Genomic DNA, 22,328 nt, shown 5'->3' on the forward strand with positions numbered 1-22,328 from the left:
ACCTATATGATCTTTTTTTATGGTTCTGGACATGCTACAGAGCTGAAACTTCACAGGTACACCTTTTAGACCCCCCAGACACTAAATCACACAAAAAAAAGTTCTTAAAAATTTTCATTTTTGATAGATTTTTGATAGAGAGCCAATTATTGAAAAAAAAAATTTAAAAAAAAAACAATGTATTTTGATTTAGTATCTGGGGGGTCTAAAAGGTGTACCTGTGAAGTTTCAGCTCTGTAGCATATCCACAACCATAAAAAAAAAGATCATTTGTATTAGAACACTTACAGCACAGGATGTTGGCTTCTCGCTTTTCACACCTTGGTTTAATAGCAGGCGTTTTTTTTTGGGCATTTTTTGGGTTCTTTTGAGGCAGGAAAAACATCTGAACTACCACTATACACAAGTTCAGATGTTTTACTACACACAAGTTCAGATGTTTTTCCTGCCTCCAAAGAACCCAAAAAAATGCCCAAAAAAAACGCTAGCGCCAATAAAAAAATGCCCAGGTGTGTTGTTGCAGGCATTTTTTGGGGGTTTTTGGAGGCAGGCAAAACATCTGAACTTGTGTACAGTACCACTATACACAAGTTCAGATGTTTTTCCTGACTCCAAAGAACCCAAAAAAATGCCCAAAGAAAAACCGCATGCTATTAAACCGTCAAGGTGTGAAAAGCGAGAAGCCATATTCCAGATCTATAATTGCACTAATAGAAACAATTTTTTTTAATGGTTCTGGACATGCTACAGAGCTGAAACTTCACAGGTACACCTTTTAGACCCCCCAGATACTATTTTTTTTTCTTAATTTTTATTTTTTTTTTCAATAATTGGCTCTCTATCAAAAATCTATCAAAAATGACAATTTTTAAGAACTTTTTTTGTGTGATTTTGTGTCTGGGGGGTCTAAAAGGTGTACCTGTGAAGTTTCAGCTCTGTAGCAATGTCCAGAACCCCCCAAAAAAATTATATGTGTTAAAGTGGGGTCCCACCATCCCTGCTCTACTGAAAAATGATTTTTTTTTCTGGTTCTGGACATACTACAGAGCTGAAACTTCACAGGCACACTTTTTAGACCCCCCCCCCCCCCCCCCCCAGATACTAAATCCATAGAAAGGTTTTTTTTTTATTTTTTTTTTTCCTAGGCACTTTTTAGGGGCATTTATTGGGGTTTAGGGCTTTAAAATGGTGTTTTTTGATTACCGAAGTTCGGGTCCATTGATTTCAATGGGGTTCTGAAATCCGGGCCGAACTTTCGGGTAGTTCGGATGTTCTGGCCGAACCAATCTTTTCAAAAGTTCGATCATCCCTAGTCCTCAGGGCCCACTAACAGGCCAGGTTTGCAAGATAACTGAAATACATCCCAGGTGATATCATTTGCTGCTCAGTGATTGCAGTACTCCAGTCTGCATCTCCCCAAGGTAATACTTAAAATCTGGCCTGTTAGTGGGCCCTGAGGACCGGAGTTGAGGACCACTGCTTTAAAGGACTTATTTTCCCAGCCATATAAAATTCTATGCGTCCTATAAAAAATAATCTGTTAGCAAAAACTCTCATTGTCCCACTTGTTACATAGTTACATAGTTTGTGAGCTTGAAAAAAGACATCAATCCATCCAGTTTAACCTATGATAGTATATGATAATTGTTGTATATGATAGTTACATGTTCAGCAATGGTACACCCTGGATGTGTATAGGTTGGAGGAAGCTGGAGATTGACTAACTAAACTTTTTTTGTTTTTGTTTTTTTGTATGCTTTATGAAATACAAAGTATATGAAGAGTATAATTATTTGTATTTGTTTTACTAGCCTTGAACGTGATAATTACCATAGCATGCAAGCCATGATATATGCCATAGAAGAGATTAACAAGGATTCAAACCTTCTACCCAATCTCACCCTGGGCTACCAGATCTACGACACTTGTACTGTACTCAGACGGGCAGTAGAAGGAACTCTGTGGATGTTGTCTGGAGGGAAGGAAAGCATTCCAAATTATCGGTGTGAACAAACAGGCACTTTTGCTGGTATCGTTGGTGACTCTGGGTCTACACGCTCCATTCTAATGGCACACATTTTAGGTCTTTATAGATATCCACAGGTACAAAATAATACTTTTCTTAAAGCTGAACTTTGGGCAGATATAAAATATACACCTTAAAGCCAGTATATATTAATTTTTACATCTTTAAATGTATTCTCCTAATGCAAGCAATGCACTGTCTGACTTTGACCGGATAGTACCCTCACTTTCAAGTCCCAGTGACAATGGTTACTAGGACATGTAGAAAAAAGTAAATTTCTCCTGCGGTAACACAGACAGCAAGAAAAAGATAAAACAAATTCGAACCCCTCATCACTCTATCTAAGTACACTTTAATACATGTTTTCATTTAAAGGCTAATTCCCCTTTTCCAGAAAATAATATATGCAGTCAAAAGGCCCAAGCAGATAATAAAAAGCTGTGCTCATTCATGTTCTAGTCATACCTGTAGGCCATTTAGACACCCTAGAAGCCAGGTCGAAAAATTTCCCATACTAGCAACCCTTACATCCCATGTTGTTGCTAGTATGGGAAAAACATTGGACACTCACTTCCAGAATAACAGGAATGAAAAACAATTGTTTTCACATCCTAGAAACAAGGAAGGATGTAGGGGTTGCAGGGGGGCAAATTGCCTACAGGTATAACACATAACTGACACTTTTGACACTTTTGAGGGGACCAGTGACATTATTACAGTAATCAGTGCTAAAACTATGCACTGTTACTGTACTACTGCCACTGGCAGGGAAGGGGTTAACACCAGGGGCGATCGAAGGGTTAAATGTGTGCCTAGGGGTGCTTTCTAACTGTGTGGGGGATGTACTTACTGGATGAACACAGAGACCTGTGTTCCTACATAGGAGGAGCACAGGATTCCTGTGTTCATCATTGACAGAAACGCAGTTTACTTCGGCAGACCGCCGTTCTGTCTCCACGGGGAGAGATCACGGGTGCCCAGCGGACATCGCATCCTCCGGACCCGCTGATTGGCTCCCCCTCTAGCCAATCTGCCCCTCTAGCCTCCGGCAGTGCGCCACTAACTGCTACATGAAACAACGTACAGGTACGTCCTTTAGCGTAACAGAGCCGACCAGCTGCAGTATAACTAAGGCGAAAAATACCAAACATGTCATACTTACCTAGTCTGTACAAGGATTTTGCACAGAGCGGCCCTAATCCTCCTCTTCTGGGGTGCCTTGCCGGTGCTCCTGGCTTCTCCTCTTCATCATTGCCCCCACGGAGAGCCACCTTTCATGGTAAGCATCCGTGCGGGCTCACTCCCGAGTCTCACTGCTGGGTCTATTCACACAGAAAGTGGGAATCGACCCCCCCCCCCCTATTGCTCCCATATCACTGGCCTTGAATGACAAGCAATCTATTCAATGAGGACAGGGACAGTGGCTGAAACCACTGGGCTCATGCACCTCGATGGAACAGATGGGCTCAGGTAGGAAAAGGAGGGGCTCCGGGGGCAGCTGCTGCAAAGAAGGTTTTTCACATAGAATGCATTAAGGTGAAAAACCAGAGGCTTTACAATCTCTTCAGTGCATTAGAACTCAAAAGATACAAAGACTCTCCTAGACAATAGACTATTTTTCATGTCATGTAAATGCAAGTCAACTTGACTGCAGTAAAGGCACAGTGATGTCACTTTTGTCTAGATTAGTACACTAGAGGCCAAATATAATATAACTTTTTCCTTACAGTGTTGATGTCTTATACCTTTAATTTGGCATTTCATAATCAGGTGGTGATGTTCTTCCCAAGAAACGTGATCCTCTTAAATGTACATTACATCCTATACATATATAGGTGGAACCAAGCTACCATGGACCAAAGTTTCCTTGTTTATCCAGTATGTCTTATAGTATTCGTGTTATTATTTTTAAATCCACAGATAAGCTACTCCTCAACCAGCCCAACTCTCAGCAACAGAGACATATTTCCTTCTTTCTTTCGCACCATACCTAGTGATGTATTTCAGTCCCGAGGTCTTGCTAACCTAATCCTGTATTTTGGTTGGTCATGGGTTGGCATTCTAGCAAGCGATGATGACTATGGTCAACTAAGTCTCCAGGCGGTAAAGCAGGAATTAATCAATGCCGGTGCATGTGTAGCTTTCATAGAAACAATTATGACCAGCCAGGCCAACAGGAATGCTCCACACATTGTCAATGTTATCAAGGAGTCAACAGCCAAAGTTGTGGCAGTGTTGTCCTCCAAATCAGATTTTTTACCAGTTGTAGAAGAGTTGGCAAGACAGAATGTGACTGATAAAATCTGGATAGCCAGTGAAGCATGGTCAACCTCTAATCTTTTTTCTACAGAAAAGTATCAGCAAGTCTTTATAGGCACTCTTGGGTTTGCTGTCCATGCAGGGCAGTTGCCAGGATTTATGGAGTATCTGAACAGCTTACACCCATCAAAAGCTCCAAATGATTCTTTCATAATAGAGTTCTGGGAGCAAATGTTTTCTTGCAGATGGATTAACCCCCTGAATTCAGATGATAGGGCAAGTAACAAAACAGTACATGACTGCACTGGAGAAGAAAATCTTGGGAAGTCAATGCTGAAAGTTGATTTTGGAATAACCTTCATGGTCTACACTTCAGTTTATGCATTTGCATGGGCCTTACACAATCTGCTTCACTGCCAACCAGGAAAAGGCCCATTTCATAATGGATGTGCAAACATTTTGTCATTTGACCCTTGGCAAGTACGTTATTCGTATTTTTCCCAAAGTCAATTGATTATATGTTGTATTTGTTTTTCTTTAAATCCCTTTCTTCCTAATGTTGTTTTCCAGCTTCTCCATTATATTAAAACAACAAGGTTTCAGACTTCAGACAAGACAAACATATTTTTTTATGACAATGGGGATCCTCCAGCCCTTTATGATATTGTGAACTGGCAGATAAGTTCTACTGGGTCCTTGGAGCAAGTTATAGTAGGAAGATATGACTCCAGCTCCACAGATGGGAACACTATGAGTCTAGACCATGCTGGCATTGTATGGAATAATAACAAAACAATGGTACGATGCACCAGATGAAAAAAAAAACTCATGCTATGTAGATGTATCTTCTTTAGGAAGCTTATCATTTATTGTTTCCCTGTCTATATAGTTTACAAAATACAAAGAATCATATATATCTATCCCTGCCTTTGTGGGAAGTTCTAAAATGCTGTCACCACTAGAGATGTCGCGAACATAAAATTTTCCGTTCGCGAACGGTGAGCGCGAACTTCCGCAAATGTTCGCGAAGGGGCGAACCGCTATAGACTTCAATAGGCAGGCAAATTTTAAAACCCACAAGGACTCTTTATGGCCACAATAGTGATGGAAAAGTTGTTTCAAGGGGACTAACACCTGGACTGTGGCATGCCGGAGGGGGATCCATGGCAAAACTCCCATGGAAAATTACGTAGTTGACGCAGAGTCGGGTTTTAATCCATAAAGGGCATAAATCACCTAACATTCCTAAATTGTTTGGAATACGTGCTTTAAAACATCCAGTGTGTGTATACGATCAGGTACGATGTTGTATCGATCAGGTAGTGTAAGGGTTACGCCCGCTTCACAGTGACAGACCAAACTCTGACAGACCAAACTCCCCGATTAACGCACCGCAAACAACCGCAAACAGTCCATTTGCACAACCCCAAACTCCCCATTTGTACAAGGTTGGATACCAAGCTAGCCATGTCCCTTTCCTTGTCCTCACTGACGTCATTGAAGGTCTCTTCCTCCACCCAGCCAGCCACGTACAACACCAAGGGTCCCCGAAAGGTGGCAACAAGCCCCCTGGGACGCCTGCTGTGGTTGGTCTTCCACCTCCCCAAAGCCACCTTTCTCCTCTGACTCCTCTTCTTCAGTTGCCACAGGTCCAGCAATCGTGGATGACAAGGCTGCTTCTGGTGATGATGGTGACCACAACTCTTCCTCTTCATGCTCATCTACGGCCTGATCCAGCACTCTTCGCAGGGCACGCTCCAAAAAAACCGCATATGGGATGAGGTCGATGATGTTGCCTTGGGTTTGACTGACCAGGTTTGTCACCTCCACAAAAGGACGCATGAGCCTACAGCCATTGTGCATGAGCGTTCAGTAACGCGGCCAAAAAATACCCAGCTCCACAGTTTAATCTCTGTTTTGTCACCTATCAGGGGCCAGTGTATGGAATAGATTTTAGGAACCGGGAGATGGAAAAAGATGGTTGGTCAGTCCTCTTACTCCCAATTTGGGGCACTGCGCGTGCGCCGTGCAATGTACTGCGCCATCCTATATGAGTGGTGTGTTAAGTAGAACTATTCTTACCAGTTTAATCTCTGTTTTGTCCCCTATCAGGGGTCAGTGTATGGAATAGATTTTAGGACCCGGGAGATGGAAAAAGATGGTTGGTCGGTCCTCTTACTTCCAATTTGGGGCACTGCGCGTGCGCCGTGCAATGTACTGTGCCATCCTATATGAGTGGTGTGTTAAGTAGTACTAATCTTATCAGTTTAATCCCTGTTATGTCCCCTATCAGGGGACCTGTATCAAATAGATTTTAGACAACTGCAAAGAGTTGTCAACAGTTGACATAAATTTTATTCCTCTATGCGTCGTGCTGAGGTAGTTCAGTGACAGTTAAGTGACCCAGAAAACGATGATTCTGCAGTGTGGGCCCATTGTTGGCCTAGTAGGCTTTAATGATCACCTTAGATGATCACAAAGAAAATTAATGTTTTTTCTATTAAAAAATTATCCAGCCGATCGCTTTTGGTCTGTTCACAATGAAGCAACAACCTTATCATCTGGGGTGTGCCAACATTGCCAACACACTCATAGAGGTGATTGCTTCATTGTGATAAGCAAGCCCCTTCACCACAAAAAGTTAACGATCACAAAGGGGAATTGACACATGTATGTGCCTTTTTTTTTGTTTTGTTTTTGCAGCCACAGTGCAACACCAGACGCCAGTGCAGCCGGAAAAATTTACGTTTTCCAGGCAGAAAGTGCACTAAAACATTGCGGCTTGAACCCTAGTTATTGGCGGAGAAGTCACGCAAGTCATCCGGCATGCATAGATTAAAGACAGCAGCGTGTGGACCATTTTTAGCCCATGGCATCTCATCAGGCCTTTTTTAGTCAAATGCATCCCCCACTGTCAGTCCCTTCAGGATCCATGCCTCATTCATCTTAATAAAGGTGAGGTAATCTAGAATTTTTTGACCTAGGCGACTTCTCTTCTCAGTGACAATACCTCCTGCTGCGCTGAAGGTCCTTTCTGACAGGACACTTGAAGCGGGGTAGGCCAGAAGTTCTATCGAAAATTGGGATAGCTCAGGCCACAGGTCAAGCCTGCACACCCAGTAGTCAAGGGGTTCATCGCTCCTCAGAGTGTCGATATCTGCAGTTAAGGCGAGGTAGTCTGCTACCTGTCGGTCGAGTCGTTCTCTGAGGGCGGACCCCGAAGGGCTGTGGTGACGCGTAGGACTTAAAAAGCTCTGCATGTCCTTCATCAACAACACATCCTTAAAGCGTCCTGTCCTTGCCGGCGTGCTCGTGGTAGGAGGAGAATTACTTTCACCTCTTCCCCTGTTAGATTCCCGTTGTGCTGTGACATCACCCTTATACGCTGTGTAAAGCATTCTTTTTAACTTGTTTTTTAACTGCTGCATCCTTTCCGACTGCCGGTAATTCGGTACCATTTCAGACACTTTCTGCTTATACGGGGGGTCTAGTAGCGTGGCCACCCAGTAGAGGTCGTTCTCCTTCAGCCTTTTTATATGAGGGTCCCTCAACAGACATGACAGCATGAAAGACCCCATTTGCACAAGGTTGGATGCCGAGCTACTCATTTCCCATTCCTCATCCTCACTTATCTCATTGAAGGTCTGTTTTTTCCCCACCCATGTACAACACCACGGGTACCAGATAGGTGACAACGAGCACCCTGGGATGCCTGCTGTGGTTGGTGTTCCTCCTCCTCAAAGCCACATTCCTCCTCTGACTCCTCTTCCTCAGACTCCTCTTCCAGCGTTGCCGCAGGTCCAGCAAGCGATGATGATAAGGCTGTTTCTGGTGGTGATGGTGACCACAACTCTTCCTCTTCCCCTTCATGCTCATCTATGGCCTGATCCAGCACTCTTCGCAGGGCACACTCCAGGAATAAAACAAATTGGATGATGTTGCTGATGGTGCCTTCGGTGCGACTGACTAGGTTTGTCACCTCCTCAAAAGGACGCATGAGCCTACACTAGCTCCTTGCGACGACCTCCACCTGCTTCCAACTCCTCTCCTCCTCCTCTCTGTCTTCCCATCTGAACTTTCCCTTCTGTTCTTCTTCTCTTCGAGCGGGCACCCACGTGACATCCACGGACACATCGTCATCATCAACCGCTTCACTTGTATTTGACAACTCAGCAAAGGAAGCAGCAGCGGCTACAACATCATCATCATCACACCGTACGTCCATGTGTGTAATGCTGCCTGACTGAGACATATCCCTGTTATCTACATCCTCTGGCACTAATGGTTGTGCATCACTCATTTCTTCCAACTGATGTGTTAATAACTCCTCTCACAGAACAAGTGAAGCGGCTGTGGTGCTAGTGTAGGTGGTGGCGGCGGGCAGGCGAGTGGTAACTTGAGAGGTGCCCGAAGCTGAGCTGGAGGAGGATGGTGCATCAAGGTTCCAAGCGGAAGCTGTTGAAGATTGGGTGTCCTGTGTAAGCCAGTGAACTATGTCCTCAGAATTTTTCGAGTTCAGGGTACGTGGCCTCTGAACACTGGGCATTATTCTAGGGCCAAAGGAAATCACAGCACCACAACCACGACGGCCCCTGCGGGGTGGCCTGCCTCTGCCTGTCATTTTTTTTTAGATTAGTGGTACTATGCGTGCAAGGTACTGTGCCACCCTATCTGAGTGGTGGGCAGTGGGCACAGGACAGTCTGTGGGCCTGACACTCACTGCCAGGCAACTGCAATTATATTACAGAGGAAAAATTAAATTTATTTTGTATCTGCAAGGTGCTGTGCCACCCTATATGAGTGATGGGCAGTGGGCACAGTACAGTCTGTGGACCTGACACTCACTGGCAGGCAACTGCAATTATATTACTGAGGAAAAATGAAATGAATTTTTTTATCTGCAAGGTGCTGTGCCACCCTATATGAGTGGTGGGCAGTGGACACAGTACAGTCTGTGGGCCTGACATTCACTGGCAGGCAACTGCAATTATATTACAGAGGAAAAATTTAATTAATTTTGTATCTGCAAGGTGCTGTGTCACCCTATATGAGTGGTGGGCAGTGGGCACAGTACAGTCTGTGGACCTGACACTCACTGGCAGGCAACTGCAATTATATTACTGAGGAAAAATTAAATGAATTTTTTTATCTGCAAGGTGCTGTGCCACCCTATATGACTGGTGGGCAGTGGGCACAGTACAGTCTGTGGACCTGGCACTCACTGGCAGGCAACTGCAATTATATTACAGAGGAAAAATGAAATGATTTTTTTATCTGCAAGGTGCTGCGCTACCCTATATGAGTGGTGGGCAGTGGGCACAGTACAGTCTGTGGACCTGACACTCACTGGCAAGCAACTACAATTATAATACAGAGAAAAAATTAAATTACTTTTTTATCTGCAAGGTACTGTGCCACCCTATATGAGTGGTGTGCACACAGTACAGTCTGTGGGCCTGTGGCCTCTCACACACGGGCAGGCAACTGCCATATATATATAGAGAAAAAAAAAAAGCAGACTGATGTACCAACCCTAAAAAGAGCTTTTTGGGGTGCTGTCAGGACGCTGTCCTTACAGCAGGAGTGGACACAGAACACTTGCCTAACTAACGATTTCCCTATTAATTCAGCAGCAGCACTCTCCCTGCTCTAACTAACACTGCAGCTTCAGAATGAATCTAAGATGGATGCTGTCCTTGCTTTTTATAGGAGGTGGGAGGATCTGGGAGGGAGGGTATGCTGATTGGCTGAAATGTGTCTGCTGACTGTGAGGTACAGGGTCAAAGTTTGCTCAATGATGATGTATAGGGGGCGGCGATGTTCGCCGGCGAATAGTTCGGGACATTTCTAGTCACCACCACAGTCATACAAACATTTACAGACAAGTTGGTCAAATACCATCTAGAGGAAAAAAGGCTCTGTGTCAGTTTTATTTCAGTGATTTTGTTTAGAGCAGGTTCACACCGGGACCACATAGGAACACAACACATGTTATTGTGTGATTCCTGCATGTTCCTGTGCAGTCAGATTGTGCAGCCCATTCATATTGCGAAGAAAGCAGTGTTTGCAGTACCTTTAAAAACAGTACAGCACCAAACTGCATGGTATTGCGGTAGAATGCGCTTTGGTGCTTGCATTCACACTGCATTTGCGCTTTGCATTTGGGGTGCCCTTAGCCTTACATTGGCACCAGCAGCAGATCAGAAAGTCAGTGTTTTCAGTGTGGTACGGGAAACACTCACAGAATGCGACAGCCAGCCAGTGCAGGATTGTGGACAGTGTGTTTGTGTCATCTCTGTTTTTCCACATATACATGGTAAAGGGCACACCAAGGAATTGAGACTGGAAAGCAGATATGTCCTAATAAAATGGAAAGACATTTGGTGGAGGTATTAGTAGACACTGGAAACCTTGACACATTGGTTTATGCCAGTCTGGTGGGCCTTGACAAGCTTGGCACAGACCACATGGGAGTGCTGCTATTCTGTTTGGAAAACCTATTAGGGGCAGTCATATTGGAACAGGAAGGCGCCATCCCCAAACTGTTCCAACTGGGAGCATGAAATTGTCAAAAATGTCTTGGTATGCTGGCGCCTTAAGAGTTCCCTTCACTGGAACTAAAGGACCAAGCCCAACCCCTGAAAAACAACCCCACACCATAACCTCCTCTCCACCAAATGATTTGGACCAGTGCACAAAGCAAAGTCCATAAAGTCAAGGATGAGTGAGTTTGGGGTGGAGGAACTTGACTGGCCTGCACAGAGTCCTGACTTTAACCAGATAGAACACCTTTGGGAATAATTATAGCGGAGATTGCAAGCCAGGGCTTCTAGTCCACATCAGTGCCTGACCTCGCAAATGCACTTCTGGAAGATTAGTCAAACATTCCCATAGACACCCTCCTAAACCTTGTGGACAGCCTTCCCAGAAGAGTTGAAGCTGTTATAGCTGCAAAGGGTGGGCAACTCAAAATTGTATCCTACGGACTAAGACTTGGAGGCTATTAAAGTTCATGTGTGTGTGTGTAAAGGCAGGCGTCCCAATACTTTTGGTACTATAGTGTATGTCGTATTACAATGGAAAGACATGAAGGTATTATTAGACACTGGAAACCTTGCTACATTGGTTTATGCCAGTCTGGTGAGCCTTGCCAAGCTTGGCACAGACTACATGAGAGTGCTTTGTACCGTATACATGGCAATGCAAGGAGTGCTGGAGTGCTGTCAATGGAAACACCTTGTGCAGGTAAAGCATGTAAAGTGTACAGTTAAGAACGTGTTACATGGCGTAATACCATAATGTGATTTTCCTTTTTTTTTGGAAGAAGGAAAAACAGGTAAAGAAGTGCTGAAAATGTGCATGAAGTAAATTATATTACAAAGTGCAAAAATGCTTAGCTTTCTTTCTTTCTTTCTTTCTTTCTTTCTTTCTTTCTTTCTTTCTTTCTTTCTTTCTTTCTTTCTTTCTTTCTTTCTTTCTTTCTTTCTTTCTTTCTTTCTTTCTTTCTTTCTTTCTTTCTTTCTTTCTTTCTTTCCTCGGACAAGCATATATTTATTTCTTTTTTTATGCTATAGATTTGCTAAACAAAGTCCTCCAGCATTTATACTAAGCTTGTTTGCTGTCATGTTGAGGAAAAGTGCAGGACAAAATTACTTGGACTGTTCCTAGGTGTCTCTGTCACATGCATAGTTCACAACTGCCAATACCAGTGTATCATATATACACTATAGCACCAACAGTATTGGGACACGTTCCTTTACACACACATGTACTTTAATGGCATCCCAGTCTTAAGCCCCGTACACAAGCAACGATTATCGGTTGACCGATCGTCCGTCTTTTGTCCAGAGTTGTGTTTTGTTGGTTGGAATGTGCCTAGACTGCACACGAATTTTCTCGCCCAACAAAATTCTACTTCAGAAGTGATGTCATGTGTTGGTTTGCTTTCTTTGTGTTCTTTCTTCACTGAGCATGCCCAGACTTGCTCATCAGATTTTTCCCTGTCGAAATCTGTACTGACTGCACGAAAATCGGCCGTTATGTTGGTGGGCAACAAAAATTTTATAGTCTGCAAACCAGAGTTTTTTCGGCCGAAAAGTCAGAGTTGGTTGTCGGAAGCATCATACTAACAAGCCAAAAATCGGCAGATCGGTCGTCGGACGAAAACTCCCTGTCAAATTTTCGACACGTGTGTACGGGGCTTTAGTCTGTAGGGTTCAATATTGAGTTGGCCCACCCTTTGCAGCTATAACAGATTCAACTCATCTGGGAAGGCTGTCCACAAGGTTTAGGCATGTGTCTATGGGAATGTTTGACCATTCTTCCAGAAGCGCGCTTGTGAGGTCAGGCACTGATGTTGGACAAGAAGGCCTGGATCGGAGTCTCCGCTCTTATTCATCCCAAAGGTGATCTAGACCAGTGGTTCTCAACTCCGGTCCTCAGGGCACACTAACAGGCCAGATTTTAAGTATTACCTTGGGGAGATGCAGACTAGAATACTGCAATCACTGAGCAGCAAATTATGTATTTCAGTTTCCTTGCAAACCTGGCCTGTTAGTGTGTCCTGAGTAGGGATGATCGAACGGTTCGGGTCGACCATCGGTTCGACCCGAACATTGGGTGTTCGAAATTCAGCCGAATTCCGAACTTTTTGCTGAAAAAGCTCTGAATTCGGCAACCAGAACCGACCAAAATGCAATGGGACAGGAAGTGGGCTTTAAAAGCCAGTGATTGGACCAGAACTATTAGTAAAAGCCAATTGAGGGGGCAGAATAATGCTAGGAATGTGATTGGAGTGACTAGGGGGTCCAGAGGCCAATCATTAGTGAATACGCCCCCCAGTATATAAGATAGCCCTGCCAAATTCCTAGCATTGTAATACAGGGATGTGGAAGAGAGTGGAAGCAGTTCTGTTACTTCTGCTTCAAAAGTGTCATTTAGCAATTATTAGTGTGAGGAAAGGGATATCTAGTGTAGTTAGGGTGCTATTTTCTACTTTAGTTAGATTAAAATATCTAGTTTCTGTAGGGAAAGTGTTAAGTGCCAGGGTGACCATAGTGTAGTGTAGGGTGAACTGACTCTGACTGCTATGGCAGGGGGACCAAACCCTTCCATGTCAGGGTGACCGCTATAGAGAAAAGATTGTTTCTCTTAGGTCACTTATAGAACAGGGATATGGCTTCTCGCCGGTCACCCTGCTTTTTGCTGCAGGCGTTTATAGGGCTTTTTTGAGGACATGTTTGGAGTCAGGCATGACATCTGAACTTCTGTATAGGGGTATATATAAACACACATGTATGTATATATACACCTACACATATATAGGTGTGAAAGTAGCAGAACACTATGCTTGCACTAATGAAATAATTAACAGGCATAGGGTTCCGCTCCTATAACACCTATATATGTGTATGTGTATATATACATATAAGTGTGTGTGTATATATACCCCTATACAGAAGTTCAGATGTTTTGCCTGCCTCCAAAGACCCCAAAAAAATGCCCCAAAAAACGCCTGCACCAAAAAAAACGCCCAGGTGTGTTATTGCAGGTGTTTTTTTGGGGCATTTTTTGGGGTATTTGGAGGCAGGCATGACATCTGAACTTCTGTATAGGGGTATATATATACACACAAGTATGTATATATACACCTACACATCTATAGGTGTGAAAATAGCAGAACCCTATGCTTGCGCTAATGAAATAATTAACAGGCATATGTCTCCGCTCCTATCACACCTATATATATGTATGTGTATATATACATATAAGTGTGTGTGTACATATACCCCTATACAGAAGTTCAGATGTTTTGCCTGCCTCCAAAGACCCCAAAAAAATGCCCAAAAAAACGCCTGCGCCAAAAAAAAACGCCCAGTTTATTGCAGGCGTTTTTTTTTGGGCATTTTTTTGGGGTCTTTGGAGGCAGGCAAAACATCTGAACTTCTGTATAGGGGTATATATACACACACACTTATATGTATTTTACACATATATAGGTGTTATAGGAGCGGAACCACATGCCTGTTAATTATTTCATTAGCGCAAGTATAGTGTTCTGCTACTTTCACACCTATATATGTGTATGTGTATATATACATATAAGTGTGTGTGTATATATACCCCTACACAGAAGTACAGATGTTATGCCTGCCTCCATTAACCCCCAAAAAATGCCCAAAAAAACGCTTGCTACAAAACCAGCAAGGTGTGAAAATAGCGGAGCCATATCCCTGTTCTATATTAATTCTAATACAAACAACCTTTTTTTTCTGGTTCTGGACATGCTACAGAGCTGAAACTTCACAGGTACACCTTTTAGACCCCCTAGACACTAAATCCAAAGAAATCTCATTTTTATTTTTTTTTTTTTTTTTCAATAATTGGCTCTCTATCAAAAATGACAATTTTTAAGAACTTTTTTTTGTGTAATTAATAGTCCCTGGGGCATTTTTTAGGGGCATTTATTGGGTTTTAGGGCTTCAAAATTGTGTTTTTTGATTACAGAAGTTCGGGTCCCATTGATTTCAATGGGGTTCTGAAATCCGGGCTGAACTTTCTGGAAGTTCGGGTGTTCTGGTGGAACCGAACTTTTGAAAAGTTTGATCATCCCTAGTCCTGAGGACCATAGTTGAGAAACACTGTTCTAGACACCTGACCATAATACATAGAGTGTATCCGGAAGGTATTCACAGCACTTCAATTTTTCCACATTTTGTTATGTTACAACCAAAATGGATTAAATTCATTATTTTCTTCATAATTCTACAAACACTACACCATAATGACAACGTGAAATAACTTTGTTTGAAATCTTTGCCAATTTATTAAAGAAAAAAAATCCCATGTACATAAGTATTCACAGCCTTTGCTCCATACTTTGTTGAAGCCCCTTTGGCACCAATTACAGCCTCAAGTCTTTTTGAGTATGATGCTACAAGCTTGGCACACCTAATTTTGGGCAGTTTCTCCCATCCTTCTTTGCAGGACCTCTCAAGCTCCATCAGGTTGGATGGGGAGCATTGGTGCAGCCATTTTCAGATCTCTCCAGATATGTTCAATCGGGTTTAAGTCTGGGCTTTGGCTGGATATTCACAGAGTTGTCCTGTAGCCACACCTTTGTTATCTTGGCTGTGTGCTTAGGGTTGTTGTCCTGTTAGAAGATGAACCTTCGCACCAATTTAAGGTCCAGAGCGCTCTGGAGCAGGTTTTCATCAAGGATGTCTTTGTACATTGCTGAGGGTTGTTGTCCTGTTGGAAGATGAACCTTCTTCCCAGTTTAAAGTCCAGAGCGCTCTGGAGCAGGTTTTCATCAAGGATGTCTCTTTACATTGCTTAATTCATTGTTCCCTTAATCCTGACTAGTCTCCCAGTTCCTGCCACTTAAAGTCATCCCCACAGCATGATTTGCGGTAAGACACGCTTTAATTTTGAGTGTCATGGCACAGGCTGCAAATACTTATGTACATTGAAAGATTTCAAACTAATTTCTTTCACATTGTCATTAGGGGTGTTGTTTGAAGAATTTTGAGGAAAATAGTGAATTTAATCCTTTTTGGATTAAGGCTGTAACATAACAAAATGTGGAAAAAGTGAAGAGCTGTGAAAAATTCCCGGATGCACTGTATATAAGCTTGTTTGACATCCTTTTCTAAATCCATGGCCAATATTATTGAGGTTGTCTACATCCCCCCCCCCCCCCTTTAACAGTCTCAACTTTTCTAAGAAGTCTCTCCACAAGATTCTGGAGCTTGTCTGAGGGAGTTTGTGCCCAATTAGAAGAAAGAGCATTTGTGAGGTCAGACACAGATATTGGATGAGAACACTTCTACTCTCATACAAAAAAACCCACTAAGTAAAGAGGGAAAAAGGATTCTTTGCTTTTAATTTAGTCATTTTGCTGCAAAATACATTTTGTGGTAACTAATCACTCTGCTCATCATTAACCTCCAGGAAACCCATGCAGGCAAAGGGAGAACATGAAGATGGTACCCAAAGTAGGGACTGAGAACAGAACCCTATTGTGACAGGGCACATATGAAGCCCAGTTAACCACCATTGTGCCCCAACAAAACAAGGCTCTAGAAAAAAAATCCTTTGCTAGAACTATGTATTATTAGAAGTAGAACCTCTACCAGTTTTTTACATTACTGTCTGCGTTTCATTGGGGAGATATAACCTCACTTATGCCAAAGTATGATCCAAAGAACATTGTTCCCCTCAGCTGTGGGTACACTGGATGCCAGCTGTGGGAGCTCACTCTTATTTCATGTAGGCGGTATACAGGAAACAGAGAAGTGCACACCTATGACATCTGCTGGAAACCTCTGTGCCAAAAACTGACATGCTTTTAGACATCCTTTCCATGTCTATGTCTACAGTCCTTATGGGCTTGTTAGTTTGGGGCAGAGAATGTGCCATTGTGTAATTGATATTATAGTATGGTTGCCTTAATTATTGTAATGTCACAATAACAAGTGTGTCTATCTTCTGCCAGAAAAGAACACTGTTGGCACAATTAGCGACATGTGAATGCACTAGCTGTTGCCTTGACCTCTCAATACATTCATATAGGTATACATGCATGGGGGTCCTAAATGTCCTGGTATAGAAAAATGTCACTGAAGACACACAACACAAGCAATTTTCCAGCACTATTCCTTCAGAGGACAACCCATATGGCAATCAAATGACCACTCAGTACTTCTTAGAGACCCTCCAAGGGTCTCCAAACCTTCTGAATAAAGGGCCAGTTTACTGCCCTTCAAACTTTCAGGGGTCGGACTGTGGCCAGTGTGAGTAGAAAATGCTCTGGTGTCAATTGGAGTAAATCACTGGTGTTAGTGGGAGGAATAGTGCCCATTATGGGTATCAGGGGAAGCACTAGTGCGCCATCATTGGTGTCAGTGAGAAGAATAGTTTCCCATTGTTGGGGTCAGTGGTAGGAATAGTGCCCTTTTGTTGGTATCAATGACAGGAATTATGCCCCACTGTTGGTGTAGAAGGAATAGTGCCTTGTATTTAGTGGGAGGAATATTTTCCAAAGAGCATAAAAAAGGCAAGCAATGGGCCACACCCAGCCCTCAGGCCGCAGTTTGGAGATTACTGCTCTATACCATCTGCTAAACAAAAGTTTGCATCTTTAAAAGTGACTGGAGCCCATTTTTATTCTACCCGGAGGAAAGAACCAACCTTGAGATAAATGTTTTTGGGTCTGTATTGGAAGGTAAGCATAGCCTGTTATTCTGCCATATGTTAATTCTTATGAAATCCAGGAATAATAGCGTTACAATGAGCGTTACATCTGTAGTACATGGAAATGTTCACAGTAGGTCCACTTTATCATTAACTAAGCACAAGGCTTATATGGATCTGTTTTCTGATTCCTTGCATATTCTATTTATTTTCATAAGGTTTCACCATCAAAGTGCAGTTCTAGCTGTTCTCCAGGATTTATGAAGGTGACCATTCCTGGAAAACCCATCTGCTGTTTCCAGTGCGTACCTTGTCCTCAGGGACAAATCTCCAATGAAACAGGTGCTTTATAAGATTATGTTTGATAATGTAGGTTTCTACACACAAACTGTGCTTTTTGCAATACTGACACTAGCTTTCTTCTCTAGATGCTGTGAATTGCCTCCCTTGCCCCTGGTATATGTGGCCCAATCTCCAACAAGATGCATGTTTGCCAAAGCCCATTGAGTTCCTCTCCTACAGTGAAGCACTTGGCATTAACTTGGCTTCCATTGCCATATTCTCTTCCGTTGTTCCACTTGGAATTTTGGGACTGTTCATCCATTATAGGACCACACCAATAGTGCGAGCCAACAACTGGTCTTTAAGCTGTCTTCTACTCATATCTTTGTGCCTCTGCTTCCTTTGCTCATTGGCGTTTATTGGATACCCGCAACTAGATAAGTGCCTTCTCCGCCAGGTTACATTTGGTTTGGTCTTTTCATTGTGTATTTCTTGTGTTCTAGCCAAAACTATTACAGTTGTCATTGCCTTCAAAGCCACCAAGCCAGGAAGTCAGTTAAGAAAATTTACTAGTATAAGAGTATCCTACTCACTCATTGTTCTTTGTTTACTAATCCAAGTATCCATCTGTGTGACTTGGCTTTCTTCTTCACCTCCTTTTCCCGAGTTTGACTCTAAAACTCAGTCAAAGGTGATTATTTTGAGCTGCAATGAAGGTTCTCCTACAGCATTCTGGTTCATGTTAGGATACCTTGGTCTCCTAGCCACCATCAGTCTTATTGTTGCATTCTTTGCTAGAAGATTACCGGACAGCTTCAATGAGGCAAAGTTTATTACCTTTAGCATGTTGGCTTTCCTCAGTGTTTGGATATCCTACATCCCAGCCTCTCTCAGCTCACAAGGGAAATATATTGTAGCCACCGAGATCTTTGCCATTTTATCTTCTAGCTGGGCTCTTGTGATTTGTATTTTCCTTCCAAAATGTTTCATCATATTGTTTCGACCAGATATGAACTCTAAAGGACTACTGATGAAAAAAAACTGTGGCTGAAAACTAAAAATGTAGACATATGTCTTATGCAGGACTACAGTTATGTAATCATAAAACTGTTTATGTGGTTTGGATTTTAGGAAAGTATTTTGTAGATTCATAACTTTCTCTGTTCTAACGGAACTGCTGTTTGTTTCACCATGTTCTTTCTCTTACTGATTTCTGAATGGGAAGGTCTGCCTTCATTACAACAACCTAAGCAATCTCTGTGTTGTATAGGAAATACCTGCAGTGTCTGCATCCCTTTAGAAGTGGGTGAGCATTTTAGAGTGGCTCACAAAATAAGACTTCTATTGCAAGGGATGCCTGAAAATGTTATTTGCATCAAATTAGGGTAGACATCTGTGAAAAGCAGAAAGCCAATCACACAAGCAGAGGGTGAGATTTCGGCAGGGAGTTCTGCATAATAAATATTTACACAAGGAGTTCCTACATTGCATGGAAATGACATTTTATTTTTTGCACATTTTAGAAAATGAAAACATTTGTAGACTAGAATAGAATAAACGAATTAAAACGTAATATGCATGTCAATTTTTTTAATGCGCATCTATGGTCAAAATTCAAAATCATATTTTCAAATTTCCACATTATATTAAACTTATTTCTAGCCTACTCCTATTAATCTGAATGAAGATTTCCCCAGCTCTTCAGACCTCTGACTGACAATCTTCCCAGACAAGTTTTAGAAGACCCCCTGCAGCTCCTCCCAACCCTGACCTAGACCCAATCAGATGAGTTCTGCTGCTTATACTTCCAGCCAGCCCCTGAGAACCTCACCTAGACTGATGCCTCTTTAAACCCCTGTCATGCCGGCCCTCAGTCCATTTCTTTGTGCATTTTATTCCGGGCCTCCCTTTAACTTTGTAAACGTACTTTGTAAAGGTCCGCACACATTTACTTTCTTGAATTTTGTGACAGTCATTCCCTATGCGCTGTGAGTCGGCATTGTAGTGTCACACATTACATAGAGCCTGCCTTCTGAACTACAGAGGTGCTTAGAGGATGAGTTTTAAGAGGCTAAGTTAGTACAGGAATCCCTGCTTGCAGGCAGCAAGGTACCATGGGATATGTAGTCCTTAGAAAGTTAATTTAAACAGCAGAAGAGAAGCTTCAAAGCATGCAGGGAATCCAGAAAGTTGTGGAAAGAGACGACCAGCAGACAGGCAGCACTCACAGCATGAAAGGAGTTTTTTTTTTTTCAAGTAAGATTATATTGTCAAACACAACTATTATTTGTATTGGTATTACAATGCAGATGTTATAAAATGAAAGTGTATGATAGATTTTCGTTAACATTTTGGACAATGGTCAAGGCTTCCAATGCCTTTATTTACAGTAGTTTGCCTATAAGCCCTAACAGTTGCCAAAATCCAGTAATGAGCTTTGCCTCCATCTATTCTGGACTTCAATTAGATTTACTAAGTTTTGGTTTTGCAAATTTCAAACCAAAATTGACAACCCATGCCCACGCCCCTAACCAACCCCCCTCCCTGCCCCCAGGATTCTAACCTGGGCAGATTAATCCATCCCTAAGTATTGCTTAGTATGGGAGAAATAACAGAGTCCAGAAATAATTTGCTGCAATCTAGGGCCTGTGTTCAGGTAGAAAACCTCAGAAACCCTGTGCTCCCTCCATCCTCCTTCCCTTCCTCTATACCCTCCAAGGGTCTCCAAACCTTCCAAATAAAGGGCCAGTTTACTGCCCTTCAAACTTTCAGGGGGACGGATTGTGGCCAGTGTGAGTAATAAATGCTCTGGTGTCAATTGGAGTAAAGAATGCCCCATCACTGGTGTTAGTGGGAGGAATATGGCCCATTATGGGTATCAGGGGAAGCACTAGTGCCCAATCATTGGTGTCAGTGGGAAGAATAGGGCCCTGCAATTGGTGTCAGTGGGAGGAATAGTTTCCCATTGTTGGGGTCAGTGGTAGGAATAGTGCCCTTTTGTTGGTATCAATGACAGGAATTATGCCCCACTGTTGGTGTAGAAGGAATAGTGCCTTGTATTTAGTGGGAGGAATAGTTTCCAAAGAGCATAATAAAGGCAAGCAATGGGCCACACCCAGCCCTCAGGCCGCAGTTTGGAGATTACTGCTCTATATCATCTGCTAAACAAAAGTTTGCATCTTTAAAAGTGACTGGAGCCCATTTTTATTCTACCCAGAGGAAAGAACCAACCTTGAGATAAATGTTTTTGGGTCCGTATTGGAAGGTAAGCGTAGCCTGTAATTCTGCCGTATGTTAATTCTTCTGAAATCCAGGAATAATAGAGTTACAATGAGCATTACATCTTTAGTACATGGAGAGGTTCACAGTAGGTCCACTTTATCATTCACTAAGCACTAGGCTTATAAAATTTTTCTTCAAGGCGTACTCAAGATGTTTCCTCCTCTGCTCCCTCTGCGACGGCAGGATGAGCTCTGCAACTTTACCCTTATAACGTGGATCAAGAAGGGTTGCCAACCAGTAATGATCCCTCTCCTTGATACTACAAATCCTTGGGTCCTTTCTCACACTTTGCAGCATCAGGGAGCCCATGCAGCGTAAGTTTGAGGAGGCATGAGATTCTGAGTCCTCTGGGTCACTAAGGATGACATTGTCAGGAGCAACCTCTCCCCAACCACGTACAACTCCGGGGGGTTTCTGGGGAATGAAAACCATCCCTTGAAGACTGCTGTATGTTATCCTCTACATCCATACTGCCAGAATTCTCCTCCTGCTCTTCCTCCTGTGTGTTTTGTTGGCCCGCAGGAATGTTATCTGCATAAAGGGGACCTTGTGAAGAAAGGAAGTCCTCCTCTTCCTCCCGCTGTTCTACCTCAATTGCCCTGTCCATGATTCCATGTAGCATGTGCTTCAGCAGGAAGACTAATGATTAAGCACACAGTCAGTGTGTGAAACGCGTCTACCTTGTCACGATTGTCATAATTTGGATGTCCAGTCAATAAATCTGGATTTTGACTCAACCTGGAGTGCTGCCAATTCCTTTTCCTTTATCAAGTTTTCACGGAGGCGAGCCGGGGCATGCACCGGTGTGAGTCATCAGGCAATTACACCACCTTGAGCAGTGAGTCCTTGTCTGTTCAATAGGAAGACTAGAGGGACAGTGTCACTGACGCATGCATCATCGCGGCTCACCATCCTTGTGGCCTCCTCAAACGGTGACAGGACAGTGCATGCATACTTTATCAGCAAGCACTGGCGTGGCGAAAAGAAGCCAAGCTCCCCTTAGACTGTTCTTGTACCATGCTCACACAGGTACTCATTGATGGCCCTCTGCTGCATGTGCAGCCTCTGCAGTATTGCCAATCTTGAGTTCCACCTGGTGGGCATGTCACAAATAAGGCAGTTGGTGGGCAGGTTGAATTCCCGTTGAATGTCAGCCAGTCGAGCACTCGCATTGTAGGACCGCCGGAAATGGCCACAGACTTTTCTGGCCTGCCTCAGAAGATCTTGTAAGCCCGGGTACCTGTTCAAGAAATGCTGCACCACCAAATTCAGGACATGTGCCAAG

General features: G+C 43.0%; 1 protein-coding gene across 1 annotated transcript; it reads left to right on the plus strand.

The window, feature by feature from the left end:
- Positions 1–1,845: 1,845 nt before the first annotated feature.
- On the plus strand, positions 1,846–18,812 carry LOC309554705 (extracellular calcium-sensing receptor-like; the record flags this gene model as incomplete). Its single annotated transcript, XM_082256409.1, has 5 exons — positions 1,846–2,103; positions 3,947–4,765; positions 4,856–5,083; positions 17,698–17,821; positions 17,908–18,812. The coding sequence occupies 5 exons, from the start codon at positions 1,846–1,848 to the stop codon at positions 18,810–18,812; spliced, it is 2,334 nt and encodes a 777-aa protein (XP_082112535.1).
- Between the last annotated feature and the right edge of the window lie 3,516 nt (positions 18,813–22,328).

This window comes from Pelophylax lessonae (assembly GCF_965119305.1).
Source record: "Pelophylax lessonae genome assembly, chromosome: 4".
Classification (NCBI taxonomy): domain Eukaryota; kingdom Metazoa; phylum Chordata; class Amphibia; order Anura; family Ranidae; genus Pelophylax; species Pelophylax lessonae.